This window comes from Bombus huntii, chromosome 10 (assembly GCF_024542735.1).
Source record: "Bombus huntii isolate Logan2020A chromosome 10, iyBomHunt1.1, whole genome shotgun sequence".
In the NCBI taxonomy this organism is placed as follows: Eukaryota; Metazoa; Arthropoda; class Insecta; order Hymenoptera; family Apidae; genus Bombus; species Bombus huntii.
The window spans coordinates 13,769,045-13,784,099 of NC_066247.1; the positions used below are offsets into that span (position 1 = coordinate 13,769,045).

Consider the following 15,055-nt stretch of genomic DNA (forward strand, 5'->3'; position numbering starts at 1 on the left):
CTTCTACAGTTAGAAGATCATTATCAAGAAATTGGCATAAGTGTGAAAAATATTAGTTGAGAGTTATAGAATATTTCTCGATATCGAACAAATGCTTACGAATGTCGTGAATGTAATGCAATCATTTGCGAGAATTATACCGTGAATATTCGTTATCAGAGTATGGAATATACACTCCATTAACACACTATGATCGCGTATTATAAATATTCGAAAATATTTACAAGAATTCAAAAATTCACAACTAAATATTCTCTAAAGAATACTGGACAAACGCGCGCGAAACGTTACTTTGAAATATTTGAGCCTAACTGCGCGCCACCTCTATGAAAAAAATATACGCTACGAATTTGCAAGTATATAACGTTAACTGTAGCAAATTCACATAATATTGAAAAATAATTTGAATTCGATATATGAACGATATATATCGAAATAAGTTGAAGCTATTGTTATTTCTATGTTTCAAACTCTGTCTACACGAAGCTATCGTTAAATTATCAAGAATTCTATATCCCGGATTACATTGTAACGATGAGATAATTCATTAAAAATGCGTTTGAACTAAGAGAATAATTTCATACATTCGAAATAGAACAATGATTTATTTAATCGTCGTTACTTTCATCTTAGTATTCCAAATAATTAAGAAATTATCTATTATAAAACATGTATCAAATATATTTTCAAATAAATACTCACGTTGGAATAAAAAGACAATAGAATCGTTCATACACCACTGTCTTAGTTAATATAAATTAAATGTTACAAAATTTCCATGAGAATTCGTCGGATTGTTCATTAATCGTCGTTACACCCATATATTAATATTCCTGTTACTTCTAATATTATCCCTGCTATCGGTCGATAACCTGTACGAAAAATAACCAAAAACTAAAACAAATGTATAAAATAATTAAATGAAAACGCAATCGAACTGAAATCTTGTTACAGAGGCTTACGATAGAAGCTACCGGTAGCAATATCATTTGATAAATAGACGACTGAAGAGACATTCAGACAAAAAGTTTCTTAAAACCACTTAACTTCATTGCCTTAATGTTCGAAGAATCGTTAAATAGACGTGTATTAGTTAAACGATATTAATAAACGAGATATAAACGATAGTAAAAAAGTAAAGTAGAAACGACGCTACCGAAAGCACGCGCCAGTAGGTTAGAATACGTTAGAAATCTAACGCAACGCGATCCATGTTATCGGCACAAAATGAGGCAACTGAATGACTTCTCGAGGCTTTGTCTCGCTATTCAATTTCTAAAGTGGTGGGAGTGGGGTCGCACGAGCCAGTGGCACAAGCAGGTACGAAAGATCTAACGATCCACACAAAAAAAAGTGTATACATCTGCAAATACGTATTTGTAATTCACCTTTCACGCGCGCTTAGATGAATCTTTCGAAATTTCAGACAAACCATACATCGCGCAATGTCTATACCCCGCACAATGTTTACATCGATCTTTCTAGGCATCGTACAATAATTCGATCGATCAATAAAAGATCGATATTATATTTTTACATACTTCTACATAATATTTGCAATTTATTTTATGCATTTTTACAACTTTAAATTTCTTATAATTGCATAAACACATTCGCAGCCTATTTGGAATATTTTCAGTATAAATATGTATAAATACATTTAAAATAATATAAATTGGAAAATTTTATAAATATATAATGCAATTTTGAGAAATGATTTACTTACGTACTAATCGTTTATGTATAAACATAAACATATACATCGTAGATATATCGTATATCTAATAATGTATTAGATAATAATTAATGTAATGTAAATTAAATAAGAATACTCAAGTCTTTATTTGATGTTTGATAGATTTTCTAAATGTCCGTTAACAAATTAAACAAATTCTTTGGAGGAAGTATTTTTATAAACAGGATTGTTCATTAATTGTGAATTAACTTTGCTATTTAAAATTTGTTTTATACAAGTCTTAAAAAAATGTTGGCTTATAATATAAATTTATTATACAAAAAATGGTATATTTATGTAAATTATGATTTAGGTAGGTATATACATACTGTTTATCTACAGAATTGAACGTCGTAAAAATATTTTTCTTAATTTTTCTTTCTAACAAAGAATGTAAAATTTTGCTTGTATAGAAAATATAAAATTTATAAATTGGTAAAATCTTAAATCTAAAATCAAATATATGAAATCGCAGAAATGAAAAAGAGAGCCGGTTACGTATTGCTTTAGGATTTTTATTTCTTATAGCCAGCAGTTGATATTAATATGTATAGAAAATTGAAAGTAAAAAATCTATAAGGAAGAAATGTTGAAAAAATTCATAAGCACTCGTGTATTATGAATTTATGAATCTGCAAAATACTAGACTTTACTTTTTAACACTTTGTACTGCGTCGTAAATAAATTGCGAATGGTTATGCAAATTGAAATAACCGTTTGCCGTGAAATTACATGAAATTTGTCCGTAAATCGAAGCAACGAATGGTCACGTTCGGTCGCCGCAAGCCTCACCTCGAGTCACGATCGACACGGGGATGAGAAATGCATTCGAAGGTTGGACGAGTAGAAATGAAATCATGGATAACGATCTGTCCGGAAAGTTTTCGAAGCATTTTTTAGCCTCGTTTTTATTTCCGGACGAGTGATTTCGAGACTCCGGTGAATCGACTCGCGATTTCGACTCGCGATTCTGACTCGTAATCCGCGCAAGAGCATAGGAAGGATTATTCTATGGAAACGCGTTCGATCTTTAATCCTTTCACCAGTACCGATGATGAAAAAACATTTTGATGCTCGTTCGGTGAATATTTCCTTTTGTATATATTTCTTATTTCTTTCTATAATTTTTGCGAAACAATGGAATACATTTTTCTGAATTCTTATTTGTATGCGATGACGTAGGAAAATTCTAATAACGAAGTAGGATACAGTAGATAGTGGCAGATTATGTTTTAAGAGATTGTTTTTTATACTTTCCTGAAAGGATTGCGATGCAAAAGAATTGCTTGAAAAGAAAAGTGACTTTTACATTCGGCAGATAATTCTTACGTCTAAATAAAAACATAAATTACGACAAGTTAAGAACATAAACGCTAATAAACCTTTTAGATTACAGATCTAGTGCAATTCTAGTAGAAAATGGAGTGAGTAACGTAAAATTTTCGAAGGATCGTTACCTATAGGCTCCTTTAAAGAAGGAACGCTACGAAAAAGAATAAATTTCATATCTAGAGTAAACATAAATCACGCCGACTGCGGCGACCTAAGGCGAAAACGACACCAATAAACTCTAGATACATGTAGTTTCCGCGAATCTAAAGCCATGAAAGTTAAGGCCAGAAATGGTTTCGATCAATTGCAAAGGTTAGACGGAGCATTTTCATTTGTCGAGAACAATATAAAAGCTATCTCTTTGTCGAAATATATAAACGCATGCTCCATGTAGTCGAGGATGACCGAAAGGAACATATCGTGTCACATCGCAACATAGACGGACTACACAGACGTATACAAAGTCGACAAAGTTCTTCTTTTAGCAAGTTCACGACACCGTGAAAGCGTTTCGTCTACCATTAATTAGCTTCTGGCAGCGTGCACGTTCCTACACATAGATACACCCGCGTAACAGCTTTAAACGAATTGTTTCGGTGTTAACCGACTGGGATGCAACCATACCTTATTAGGAATTTCTGTTAAATTAAATGCTGGCTACCCGTGATACCCGCTGACATTTCGCTGAGACTACAGTATTTCCTGTTTTGCGTCGAAGGTAACCAACCAATGTAACGAGCATGGTTCTGTGCCCTCTCGCTTTTTGCCTGGTAATTCCGATTATTTGATTTTCCAGAGGGATCGTAGCAACGAGAAAACATTGCTGCACCAGTTTTCGCTAAATTCGAGAATAGGTAAGCAAGAGATGTTTCATGTTTTTGACGCGTCTCGAGAATCGAGAACCGAGAATCAGGAATGGATGATTTTGTCTTGCTTCCTTCATTCTTTCGAATTTAATATAAATTTGGTGGAAATTTTATTTTCTATTTATTTTTTGTGAAGCTGTGTCGGCTGAATTCTTGGTAACAGGATGAAAATTTCTAAAAGATCCTTTACGATACTTGCTACAGTTAAAATGCATAATGACTGCTTTCTAATAAATGAAATTTCTCTAACAACGAGTGAGTCTCGTTGCTTTTCCTAACACTGCGAAAGATAGAAAAAACCACAAATATTATAAGCAATTGATAAGTTAATCTTGAATCATCGCACATTGTTATTATAATCTTTTAACGCCATAAGGGCTTATAAAGTTTTCGATAAAATAAGAAATTTAATGTACATAGTGAAAAAATAACCTTGGGAAGTTAATTTTCAAATACTCGACACTCTTACCTCATATAAATGATTTTTATATGAAAAATAAAAACTAAAGGCGGAGTTTCAACTATCAAAATTTGAAACGGAAAAAGGAATTGAACATGTCATTTAAATCGATATATGTACACATATTTTTTTTCTTTTTTTCAGTAGAAAATTCATTAGAAATTTAATTTGTCCGATTCGGTATGGCCGAGCAAGTAGAATAGGTCCATGCTCGGTCAGCCGTATCGTCCAATCTAATTTCCATAAATACAGTTTACACTGGTTTTTAAATGATATTTGATATAAACAAAGTTTTAGATAGATTTGGAAACAATTAATTCATTCCATTTACCAAGAAAATTTCTACCGACATCTACGATACTTCGATTCGAATAAAATCGACCGATCATTTTTACCACGTGACTGCGAGTGGTTGGTTGTTTCCTGGTTAATTAGAAGATAAAAAAAAGAAAGACAAAGAAACGAACGTATATACCGTCTAGTCTGTCGGGCGCAATTATTGTACGTTGACGATTTTCGTCGATGGTCGAATAAGGGAGAGGGTGAAAAAGGGTGAAAAATCGCGTTGAAGACAAAAGCTGGACATACATCGGTGAACAAAAATGGCGTGCCTTAATTCGTGAGGTGCAACCTTGCATGAATTCGCATTTCAGCGATCCTTGTCCATCTCTAACGCGGTTTTCGGTTGCTGCGTGAACGAAATCATCTTCCGACCGCGATGCACACTCGGCTGTTCTCTCTCTCTCTCTCTCTCTCTCATCACATTTCGTTCGAATTATGATAAAAATGAAACGTATTCGTTTTGAAAATTTTCATAATTTTTTATTCTTTCTCTAGGCATTTGGATATTTTTGATAATAGGATAGTATTATACAGAGTTGAACTGATCTCTAGTTTCTATAACAAACATGAAGTAACTTCTAAAGTTGTTAAACCTATTATATATACTATATATATCAAGAAGATTCGAATCTGCTTCTTTTTCAACAAAATGATCCTCTGTTTGCTATACGTTATATGTTATCTGGAAACAGCAATACACATACATTTTCCTCGCAAAACAACGACCTAAAATCTCTGTTTTTTTCAGATTCCACAAAGCACATGCCAAAAATACAGTTCTCCGGTGGGACAGCCCAACAAGGTCTATCAACTTGCTGGAAAAAATAATGCGAGCGAAGCGCATCAAGGAGGAGACGCGCTTCAGATTGCTGAGGTACACGCTCCGCGCCAAGTGTCGCAAGATCATTTAGTCGACCCTCGTGTTAATCTTCTCAGAAGCAGATTTCCACTTGTTGTCGAACGAAAATCAATCGATCTTGGTCGATCATCCGCAGTGGCTGTGATTTGTCTTCGTGATAACGATTATATTCGAACGTCGCGATAAAAATAACGAAATCGCTGCGTGTGTGCACACGTGCTGCATGTTTCGACGTTTGTACCTATCAAATAATATACTCGTATGTGTAGTGATCGAGAGACCGAAAACCGAGGCTGGGGACACGGAAAAATATGCTCGTAATTGTAAGCTCCGCGGCTATCGATCGTTCCGCGGGGAACGTCGCCCAATAGGAGTCGTTCTTCGGTACTCGGCTTCGAGAAACACCTGGCTGTACCTGATGCTGAATTTTTGGTTTCGTCGAAACACCGCGATTCGAAGAAATTCGATGAAAATTTCGGTTGCATCAAAATAGCCAGGTTTCGTCGTCGAATCATAAGTACTTTGGTGCTATTCCAACTGACGTAGATAAAACACGCTGTCGAATAACTGATACGAAAGAAAAAACAAATTTGGAATATCGTGAAAAGGTTATGCCGTTTATAAAAGAAAGTACTAAAGAAGAGCACTGAATTTTCGACTAAATTGCATTCGTTAAAAAATATAAAGTAAATTGCAAAGTCTAATAGAGAGTCGAATAAAAGAGACGATCGATGTTACGAAAGATAGAATAACGAATAGCTCTGAGTTTTGAGCTGAATGGAATTTAGACTGAATTAGATCCGTCAAAGAATATAGTAAAATATGATTCTTATTAGAGGATTACTGTTACAAAAGAAAATTTTATATAAAATTGTTTGAAAATCGTAAAGGTCGAACGGGATTGAAAAATCCGTAGTGAATTGACTATTTTAATTTGAACAAAAGATCCGAGTAATTTATATCTGCAAATAAAAATTCGAAGACTTTATACTATGGTAGCCGGAAAGGAAGTTTGCAGACGAAACTACAAAGAGAATCGTTAAATTCGTTAAGTCCTCCAAGTTCGAAACAAAAGAAGAAAATTTCCCGAATAGTTAGTTAGTGTACCTCGTATAAAAGGACGAACGTTAAAGCTTCAAACCGTGAAGAAGAAAATCCTGAAACTGTTGAAAGATTCTCGTATAAAAGGTAACAGTAAAATTTCTTGATCTGTTGAAATGTCTGTATAGAATGAGATCGAAATACAGAAAGAGGAAAATCAAAGAACGTCGATAATAGCAAAGAACATGATTTTCCATAGCTCGAATATTCGATTTTAAAATAAAAACGAAAAGAAAATGGTAATACAGAATCAGATGTGAAAATATACTCAAGAATTTTTCAATTTATTGCAAGATTTTTGGATCTGGAAAATTATGAGGTTAAAATCACGCAACGGAAAAATGTTATCGAAAGTTTTCGACAAGTTTGGAAAACATGTCACGCGAGAAATAATAATTTGAAGAAGGCTAGATTCGTTAAAAAGAAGCAGATACTTGGAATTTCTCCACAGAAAGAGGCAGACGTTTAGAAGACAGAATTGAAGGAAGATGAGAAATTCTTCGTAGCAGAGCCGTAGGAAACCGCGAAATCACTAGAAAGATCTTCAGAAAAAGCACCAACGTCTGATTGATTCATCGTCACTGTTGCCAAAATACATCGTGTTGGCAATGAAATAATATCCGGAAGTACGGTGGATCCATGATTCTCCGTCGCAGCAAGAAAGGCGTTCGAAACTCTCGTGAGATGTAAGGAGAAAAACGACAGGGTAGAAAATCTTGGAGTCGATTTTCTAACCCCTCCCCACTCGCCACGCGTTTTCCTTTAACGAAAAGTATTTCGGTACGGATATTTACAAACTTATAATAAAGTAGATGGACTTGAGGAAAGTTTTTAAGAAGCAATACAGAGGACGCGAGACTTTTTTAATTCGAGGAAATAGTTTCTGCAACTTGAAAGGGCTTAGAGGATGAGTCGGGGCACTTGAATCGCAAGTAATTATTCCTGTTAATGATGAACGTGAAAGTTACGGAGACATCGGGAAAATTGCTGGTGAAAATGAATTTGAATAAAGATTCGGAAAAATATTCAAAAATTACAGACTAGTAACGAAGCGTAGAAAAAGAAATTAACGGTTGATCCCAGTAGTTTAGGAATTTTGCGCGATTGCGTCAATTAAAAATTATGCGAAGAATTATGAACACACATACGTGTGACATACGTAAGTAAAGGGCGAGGTACATTACCTTTAACCAAAATTTCATAAATATAAAACCTGTTTCGTTATCAAAATTCTACTAAAATCACTCGGATCTTCTTTATCGTAAACAAACTTTAATACATCGACAACAATATAAAGGGATCATAGAATTGATGCTGAAAGGTTGCGAAACCAACAAGAGCATTACGAAAAATCGTACAAGTATCGCACAATTGCTCTTTATCGTGAATCAACTTTAGTAGGCCGAAAAACCCAAAAGAGAAGGAAAAGTAGAAGGAAATCGGCTGGAATAAAGGGTGAAGAAGCTGGTAGTGAAAGGTGGGAGTGGAAATGGGCGAAACACGAGAGTGGAACGAGCAGCGTCAGCGTGCCGATACGATTTTCTCGATGCAGTAGAATCGGGACACGTCGGTGACGGTGAACCGAAATTTCCTGAGTGAACGCGAGACGGAGGACCGCCATCCTCGACGAACGGGCAACCGTCTCTCTGCCGACTAAAAGATAGAAAAGGAAGGAAGAGAAAGTTGAAACGACGCGACGGCGGATACGTTTAATGAAATCGAAGTAAAATCGTGTTAAAATCGTTGAAGGCGTGGAAAGAGTCGATGTGGAAAAGAGGCTCGGACTGAAATTAGCAAACAAAGGTGTATGATAAACACTCAGGACCGGAACAGCCGCTGAGATAATTGAAGTCGCCCTGGAAGAAAAATGTCTATTAGAGGGTGGTCACGAACAGAACTTGAATCGATCAAACTTTCTACCCCTTTTTTGTCTCGAAAATTTCTCTAGAAAATTTATTTCGTATAATCGCAGACACTTTTAACACGTTAGGCTACAGGGTTAAGTCGCGGATGATAATTCGTTCGTGCTAGAAACTTGACGTTTCGACTCGGCAGTTCTTTCGGAAGTTTCCGGTACTCGTGTTAATCTCGAATACAAATGGTTGTTGTGCGTTTAGTGATAAAACGAATAAAGTTCTACAGGGTGATTCTAAATAAAATAAAACAAACAGATAGATATCGTATAGACAATTTCAAGCTGTAAAAAATATTGTAAGAAACACTGTACTAAAACCCTGTCGTTAGTGACAGCGGAATAAAAGTGTGTGATAAAAGAATAACAAATATCGATGGTTGTGCATTAATCCGTTGAACGTACGACTCTTTGAAATAAAATAAAATAAAAGAAAGATAGGTATCGAATAAAGGCATTTAGGAAGGAATATTAAATAGTAAATATCGAGTCTTAAAAAATCGTACATTTCGCATATTAGATCGATAGATAGTTGAACTTGACTTTCGGTGGTGAATTCTTTTCTCGATCAAAGGTAAGAGGATAACGCAAACCGTCGAAGCGTGTCGGTGCTTGGAATGCTGTGATTTAAAGGCAGTTGAATGGTTTCTGTGTTTAAATAAGAACGTTTATACGGCACGGAGAGGAGCGTGGCTTGGTCGGGGGACTGTTCAGAGACGGTGAAGGGGTTCTATTAACGGAATTGCCCGAGTACAAGAAGTAATTAGATCGACCGATTGGAGCTAACCCTGCAGGCGACGACAGGATGATCCGTTTAGCAAACTGCGAGTAGAATAAAGGGAATGCAGGCGAAATTAGCTGGCTGACGAATGGAAAGAGACGAAACAATACGGGAAATCAGTCGCTGAAGAAGAGCAAGAACGAACGAAGGAGAAGTAAGAAGAGTCGAAAGACGGCGTTTGTCGAATTGGCTGTGAATGGTAGATCTCGAAGACGCTGATAGATTTCACTGTTCTTTCTTGGGCCGAGTTGCCGGGGAAAGAGATTGGAAGAGAAAACGTTGGTGGAAAGCAACTTTGACGATAGTTTCGTAATCGAAGTAGGAAAGTGAGAATATAAATATATGGTATTATTGATATTGGTGGAGAGAAATGACGAGGCAAAGCATGTAATGATATTAGAGGAATTTATTAATCAACTGTCGAAGAAGAGAGATAATTTCTACTTTTGACAATTATACTTTCCTAACACGGTCATGCGTGTGCGATTAATCAAGTGTTGATTATCGAGTGAATGCCAAGTGAAATAATTACATATCGGACAAGCGAAGGAATCCGTGGAACTGGAAAGAAAGGATGTAAAAAAAGGGAAAGATGAATTCTTGTCCATCTTCGACCAGCTGATTAAAATCCATTATATCCAGTTCAGAAAATAAGAAATTCCTCAAAACGTTTAGGTTGTTCGAACGTGTCTGACAGAAATAAAGAATTCACCGATTAAAATCGAAATACTATAAACGAAGAAACGAAGCGTGGTATATTTTTCAAAAAAGTTCAAAGAATCCGTCTTCAAGTTCGTAACATCCAAAAAAGAATGCCGGATTAAGACTAAGCGTTGGTGAAACCGAAAAAGGAGAAGCATTATTACAAATTTTCCGTACGTTTAAACAATTGAGAGAATTGAAAAAAGAGACGTAACTGAATTTGCCGCTCTGTCGTTTCAGCTTGCAATAACGCTTCGCGACACGCAAAAGCCTCGTAAACGTTGGTGAAATCGAACAGAAAAAAGCAAAAGTTAAAAGAGGCGAAGGAAGCGAAAGGGAACGCGAAGACCGATATCGGTTGAAAACGACCGATGATCAACCGTTGATCGATCGATCGTTAATCGGTTCGCGTCGTTATGGAGGTGCAAGCGATCGCGCGACGTTTTTCCAGTAGAGTCGATCGAGGGTCTGGATTCGGGGGTTTGTTCAGCCGAAAGTGGTGCTCGGTAGTTGGAGACGCGGCGCGACAGCTTGCTAACTAAAATGCGAGAGCTGAACGCGACCGCATGTGCTGCCCTGTACGAGCGCGTCGAGTGGTCCGGCCCGTGGATTCTGGTTACTCTGATCGTGCTCGCGATCGTCAACGTGATGGTGGTCCTGGGTAACGTGCTAGTGATACTGGCTGTTTATCATACCAGCAAACTGCGAAACGTCACGAATATGTTCATCGTGAGCCTCGCGGTGGCGGATCTCATGGTCGGTTTGGCTGTGCTTCCGTTCAGCGCCACATGGGAAGTTTTTAAGGTGAGATTATTCCTGAAACATCTGTATTTCCTTTGTTTCTCCTTTAAAATTCTATCGTTTCGACCAAGTTTAGTAATTTATACATTCGGCACGATCTGTCAAATACAAAAAATTAATCGGCAAAACAAAAAGAAAATACTCGTAAAGCGAAAGGATAATCATTTGCAACCATCTCCTCGATTCGAGCCCTAAAATGCGACCTCGAAAAAGCTTCAGCCACAGAAAAGCGTTCGAAAATCCGTTTTCTACGCGAACACAACCGTACAACGGTAATATATCGCGCTTTATATCTCGAAATTAGAACGCCTCGGCATCAAATAGGAACGAGACGCATCCAACGATAGAATCACTGCATCCCGATCGACGATTCTTCGTCGTTCAGCAACGAATCTCGTTGCGTGCCGATCTCTCGTCCCTTCGATGGTTTACCTATCGACCATCGTCTCTTTTCTTTCTCTTTCGTTGTTCTTCTCTTCCCCTTTTTCCTTTTCTTTCCATTTTTTCTTTTTCTTCTTTTCTACCTACCAAAAGGCAAGTATAACGGCGAAGCGACCAACGACGAGTTCTCGAACGCGAATCTGCGGCGAAATTCGAGACTCGCGAACGAACAGAATATCGGAGCGACGATGCGCGAATCCTAGCCTGTTAAACGTTCGTCCCACTTCAGGTATTGCTTCCGTGATTTCCACAGGGAGTAAGATTTTTTGCACGATGATATTTTTGGTTTAGAATTGTTTGCGGGTCGAAAGTTAAGGCACGGTGAACCTATTTGGTAAAGTTTTTGTTTTGTTTTGAGATAAGGTTCGTTAACCGTTACGATCTTTCGATATCTTGTTCGAGTCGAGGAAACTCTAACGAAGAGAAAAAGAAACGAGGAAACTAAAGAAAAGGAGAAATTTATCTATGCTTGTGTCGATATCCCCTCGGACGTTACTAAACTTCTCCTATATTTCTGCATACTAAAAATTATCAAATTAACGCTGTGCTTGATCCAGACATAATAGCGGAAAAATAAAATGATAAATAGATAAAATAGAAGAAATAAGACGAGACACGAGTAATATAAGAATCGACAACGAAGTCACCTCTTAAAAAATAAAGATTAAAAATAGAAAAGAAAAATCATCCGTTGAAATATTTGTTACACGCGTACATGAAAGACGCGGACATGCCTAGTGAAGAACACCTCGATACAACTATCTCGACTATCAAAGATAACGTTCAACGCGCTATAATCGCGAGCCCTGAGGAACTCATGGCAAAAAGCGTACAGCCGAAATAACCGCGGACGGGGAGGGGTTAAGCGCAACAGTTTGCCGGCTTTCGTCCTTCGTTCCTCCCTGGCCCCCCTCTGAAAGATGAACGTTTCTAGCCAGGGGGATGAGAGCGGTGGATCGTTGCGCCTGGTATTCCGCACGAAGAAACTGGGATTTGGATTTACAGTTAGATAGAATTCGCGATAGATGGGATTTATCGTTGGTTTATCGAATGGGTGGATCCAGGAATTTTACAGATAGAAACGGTTCTCCTTATTTCGTTATATATGTCCATTTTAGATCTTTATTTTTATTTAATTTTTAGAGCCAGACAGCTTTCGAAATGCGTAGATGGAATTGCTTTTCTCGAAAACTTTTTCTTAGGTGCTTCGAGAATATACTTTATTGGATCGGAGATATTTCTATACATAGATAGGCAACTGATTCTTTTTTTCTTTTTTTTATCGTTATATGTCCGTTTAAAGGATTATTTAGTAGGAAAATGTCGGCCTCTATATCTTTCGTCCTTATTATCTAATTTCTAGGGATGACAGATTTCTACTTCAAATTTTCTGTTCTTTGTTCGAACGGTCGGTCGAATTTTACATAAAGAAGTGATTCTTTCTTATCGTTTTGTATAGCTAATACTATATAAAGCGATGTTTGGTAAAAAAGGAAACGAAGACGTCTTAACGGACATTTACATGAGAAATATTTCATATTATATGGTATTTCATATTTCATATTTCATATACATACACACTGTATATAAAATATTTTGTATGCGAAATATAAACATACAGGTAAATTATTAGATTTCAACGATAGTTGGAATGTATCTGGTATGTATCTGGTTAGCGTAGACCGCGGACCGTACGCTGTAGACCGGGGATCGTAGACGAACGAAACTCGAGCGTTAAAACGAGAGAGCGATGAACGGAATATAACATGCTTTCTGCATTATTTACCAAAATCATCTGTATTCGCCATCATTTCGTACAATTCTCTTACCATATTAATGAAGGCGTGTTTAATTTCAAATTGCCCGAATAATTTTTAAGAATCGTATGCTTCTCGATTCATCGATTTTTCATATACCTGGAACGATGACAAATTTGATATTCAAACTGCCAATCGGAATTTGAAAGAGAAAAGTAGGTAAAAAATTAGAGTAAAATACTTTAGAGCAGCTGAAATATTAAAAAGTAAGTTGCAATAAAAGTTGCGTTAAAAGACTAAAGTAATTTAACATTGATTAAAAGATGGGTAAAAAAGTTGGGAGAAAATACCGAGAGGTCAACGGATGAATAAAAGAAAATGATTATCTAAAGAACTGAAAGAATTCACTGACTGAGCAAAAGGAATTGGAAAATAATCGAGGTGAAAGAGTTAAATCCCAAGCAGGCGAACAAACAATCGTTTCGATGCTTGCTCTCTAGGCATACAGCGCACCGTATCAGATCAATGTCTAATAATTAATCATAATCCTGTTGTGAAAACAGGAATAATCCTCGTGATGAAAAATCAGAAACGTAAGAATCAATGTGGATATAGGGACAAGTATTCGATAAGCATTTTAAAGATTGTAAATAAAGAAACGAAATGGAAATTTCATAGCCCTTATGGAGCATTTAAGAACACGGGGCGTTTAATTTTATCCAGAATTTGTTATAAATTAAATTGTTGATCGTTGATATAGCGTAAATTGCAACGCGACCTTTTCCAAGATAATTGCACTCTGGTTATTTATCGAAGAACGTATCGCATCGATGAAAAGCAAGCGGATGAACATTTTTATTGGCCGGAAGTTATTTTTACAATTACAACTGCGAATTTTCCAATGAAATTAAAATCGAACATGTTGAAAGGAATCGCCAGTTTGAATAGCCAGTCACGATTTCCGTTTCAAACATAATTCTCCATGAACACGATATTTGCTAGAAGATAAAGAGAGAACAAACATGAATTTAGATCATCTTTGAGAGATAGATAACCGTGCTTCCGTCTGTACAAAGCTTGGCAAATTTCTGAGCAGCGCGCAAACATCCGCAGGCGATCGATAATTAATTCGTTCCGAGTAACCTGGCAATGTGTATAAACCGCACGAGTAATCGATATGCGAAACTTTCATTAATGATTTCACTAACGATTCTGGCCGATGAACGAGAAAACGGTTAATTGGTATCCATGGTACGGTTATCTTCGAATATTCCGCTGATCGGTATTAATAACAAGCGTTATTGCGGAATAGAGGTTGGCGCAACGAGGGTATATTAATCGAATGGAACAGAGGCAGGGACAGGAGTAATTGGGAACAGGTGGTTGCACCGGCTACCAGCGTATGCACGTGCACTGTACGGTACAGTACAGTCAGCCGCCAATCCGCGTTACACCTACCGAGTGCAGCGTCCCGTTGCCGCGTTGGCCTGGCGTCCAGATCCAGGTGTCAGGCTACGTTCTCCTCTTATCTCGAAGATAACGGACGACCCGATGGATTTTGGACGGATTTTTAACCCGATCGATGGAATTCAGCTACGAATGTAAAAATACTATTTTGCTACTTTCAATTATCTTTGTCGTAGTATCGTAGCTGAGAAGATTTCTAGAAAAAACGGTTTTCTTTCAATTCGTACGATATCTTCGTACGAAAAGACGAATCGAGTAAATTGCGTAAATCGGAAATTTTAGTTTTGGTATTTTAATACGATATTAGCTACTAGTATTAGTAAAGATTAGTAAAAAGAAAAAAGCCGAGGTTGCCTGAAGACGTAAAACCGCGTTCTAGTACGCGTAGTCGAGCGACGTTCCTCGAGTCAGGTTTTACCCGGCGATAGGATATACGGAGTATTGGTTTCGGCGTTGCGGAGAAGACGAGAAGATTGAAACGAAGGATAGGGGATAGACG

The 15,055-nt window shown here is 37.0% G+C and overlaps 1 protein-coding gene across 9 annotated transcripts in view; it reads left to right on the forward strand.

The window, feature by feature from the left end:
• Positions 1 to 15,055, forward strand: part of LOC126870250 (octopamine receptor Oamb-like) — a 105,541-nt gene that overhangs the window by 82,205 nt on the left and 8,281 nt on the right. For 4 of the 9 annotated variants that reach the window (XM_050627778.1, XM_050627785.1, XM_050627777.1 and 1 more), the window contains one exon: positions 5,484 to 10,894. In XM_050627778.1, the coding sequence (XP_050483735.1) occupies positions 10,634 to 10,894 (261 nt within the window). In that variant the 5' untranslated portion in view covers positions 5,484 to 10,633. Of the gene's footprint in view, positions 1 to 3,903; positions 3,922 to 5,483; positions 10,895 to 11,015; positions 14,691 to 15,055 lie in introns of those variants that run through there. The other 5 variants (XM_050627782.1, XM_050627783.1, XM_050627784.1 and 2 more) reach the window with 3 other exon arrangements.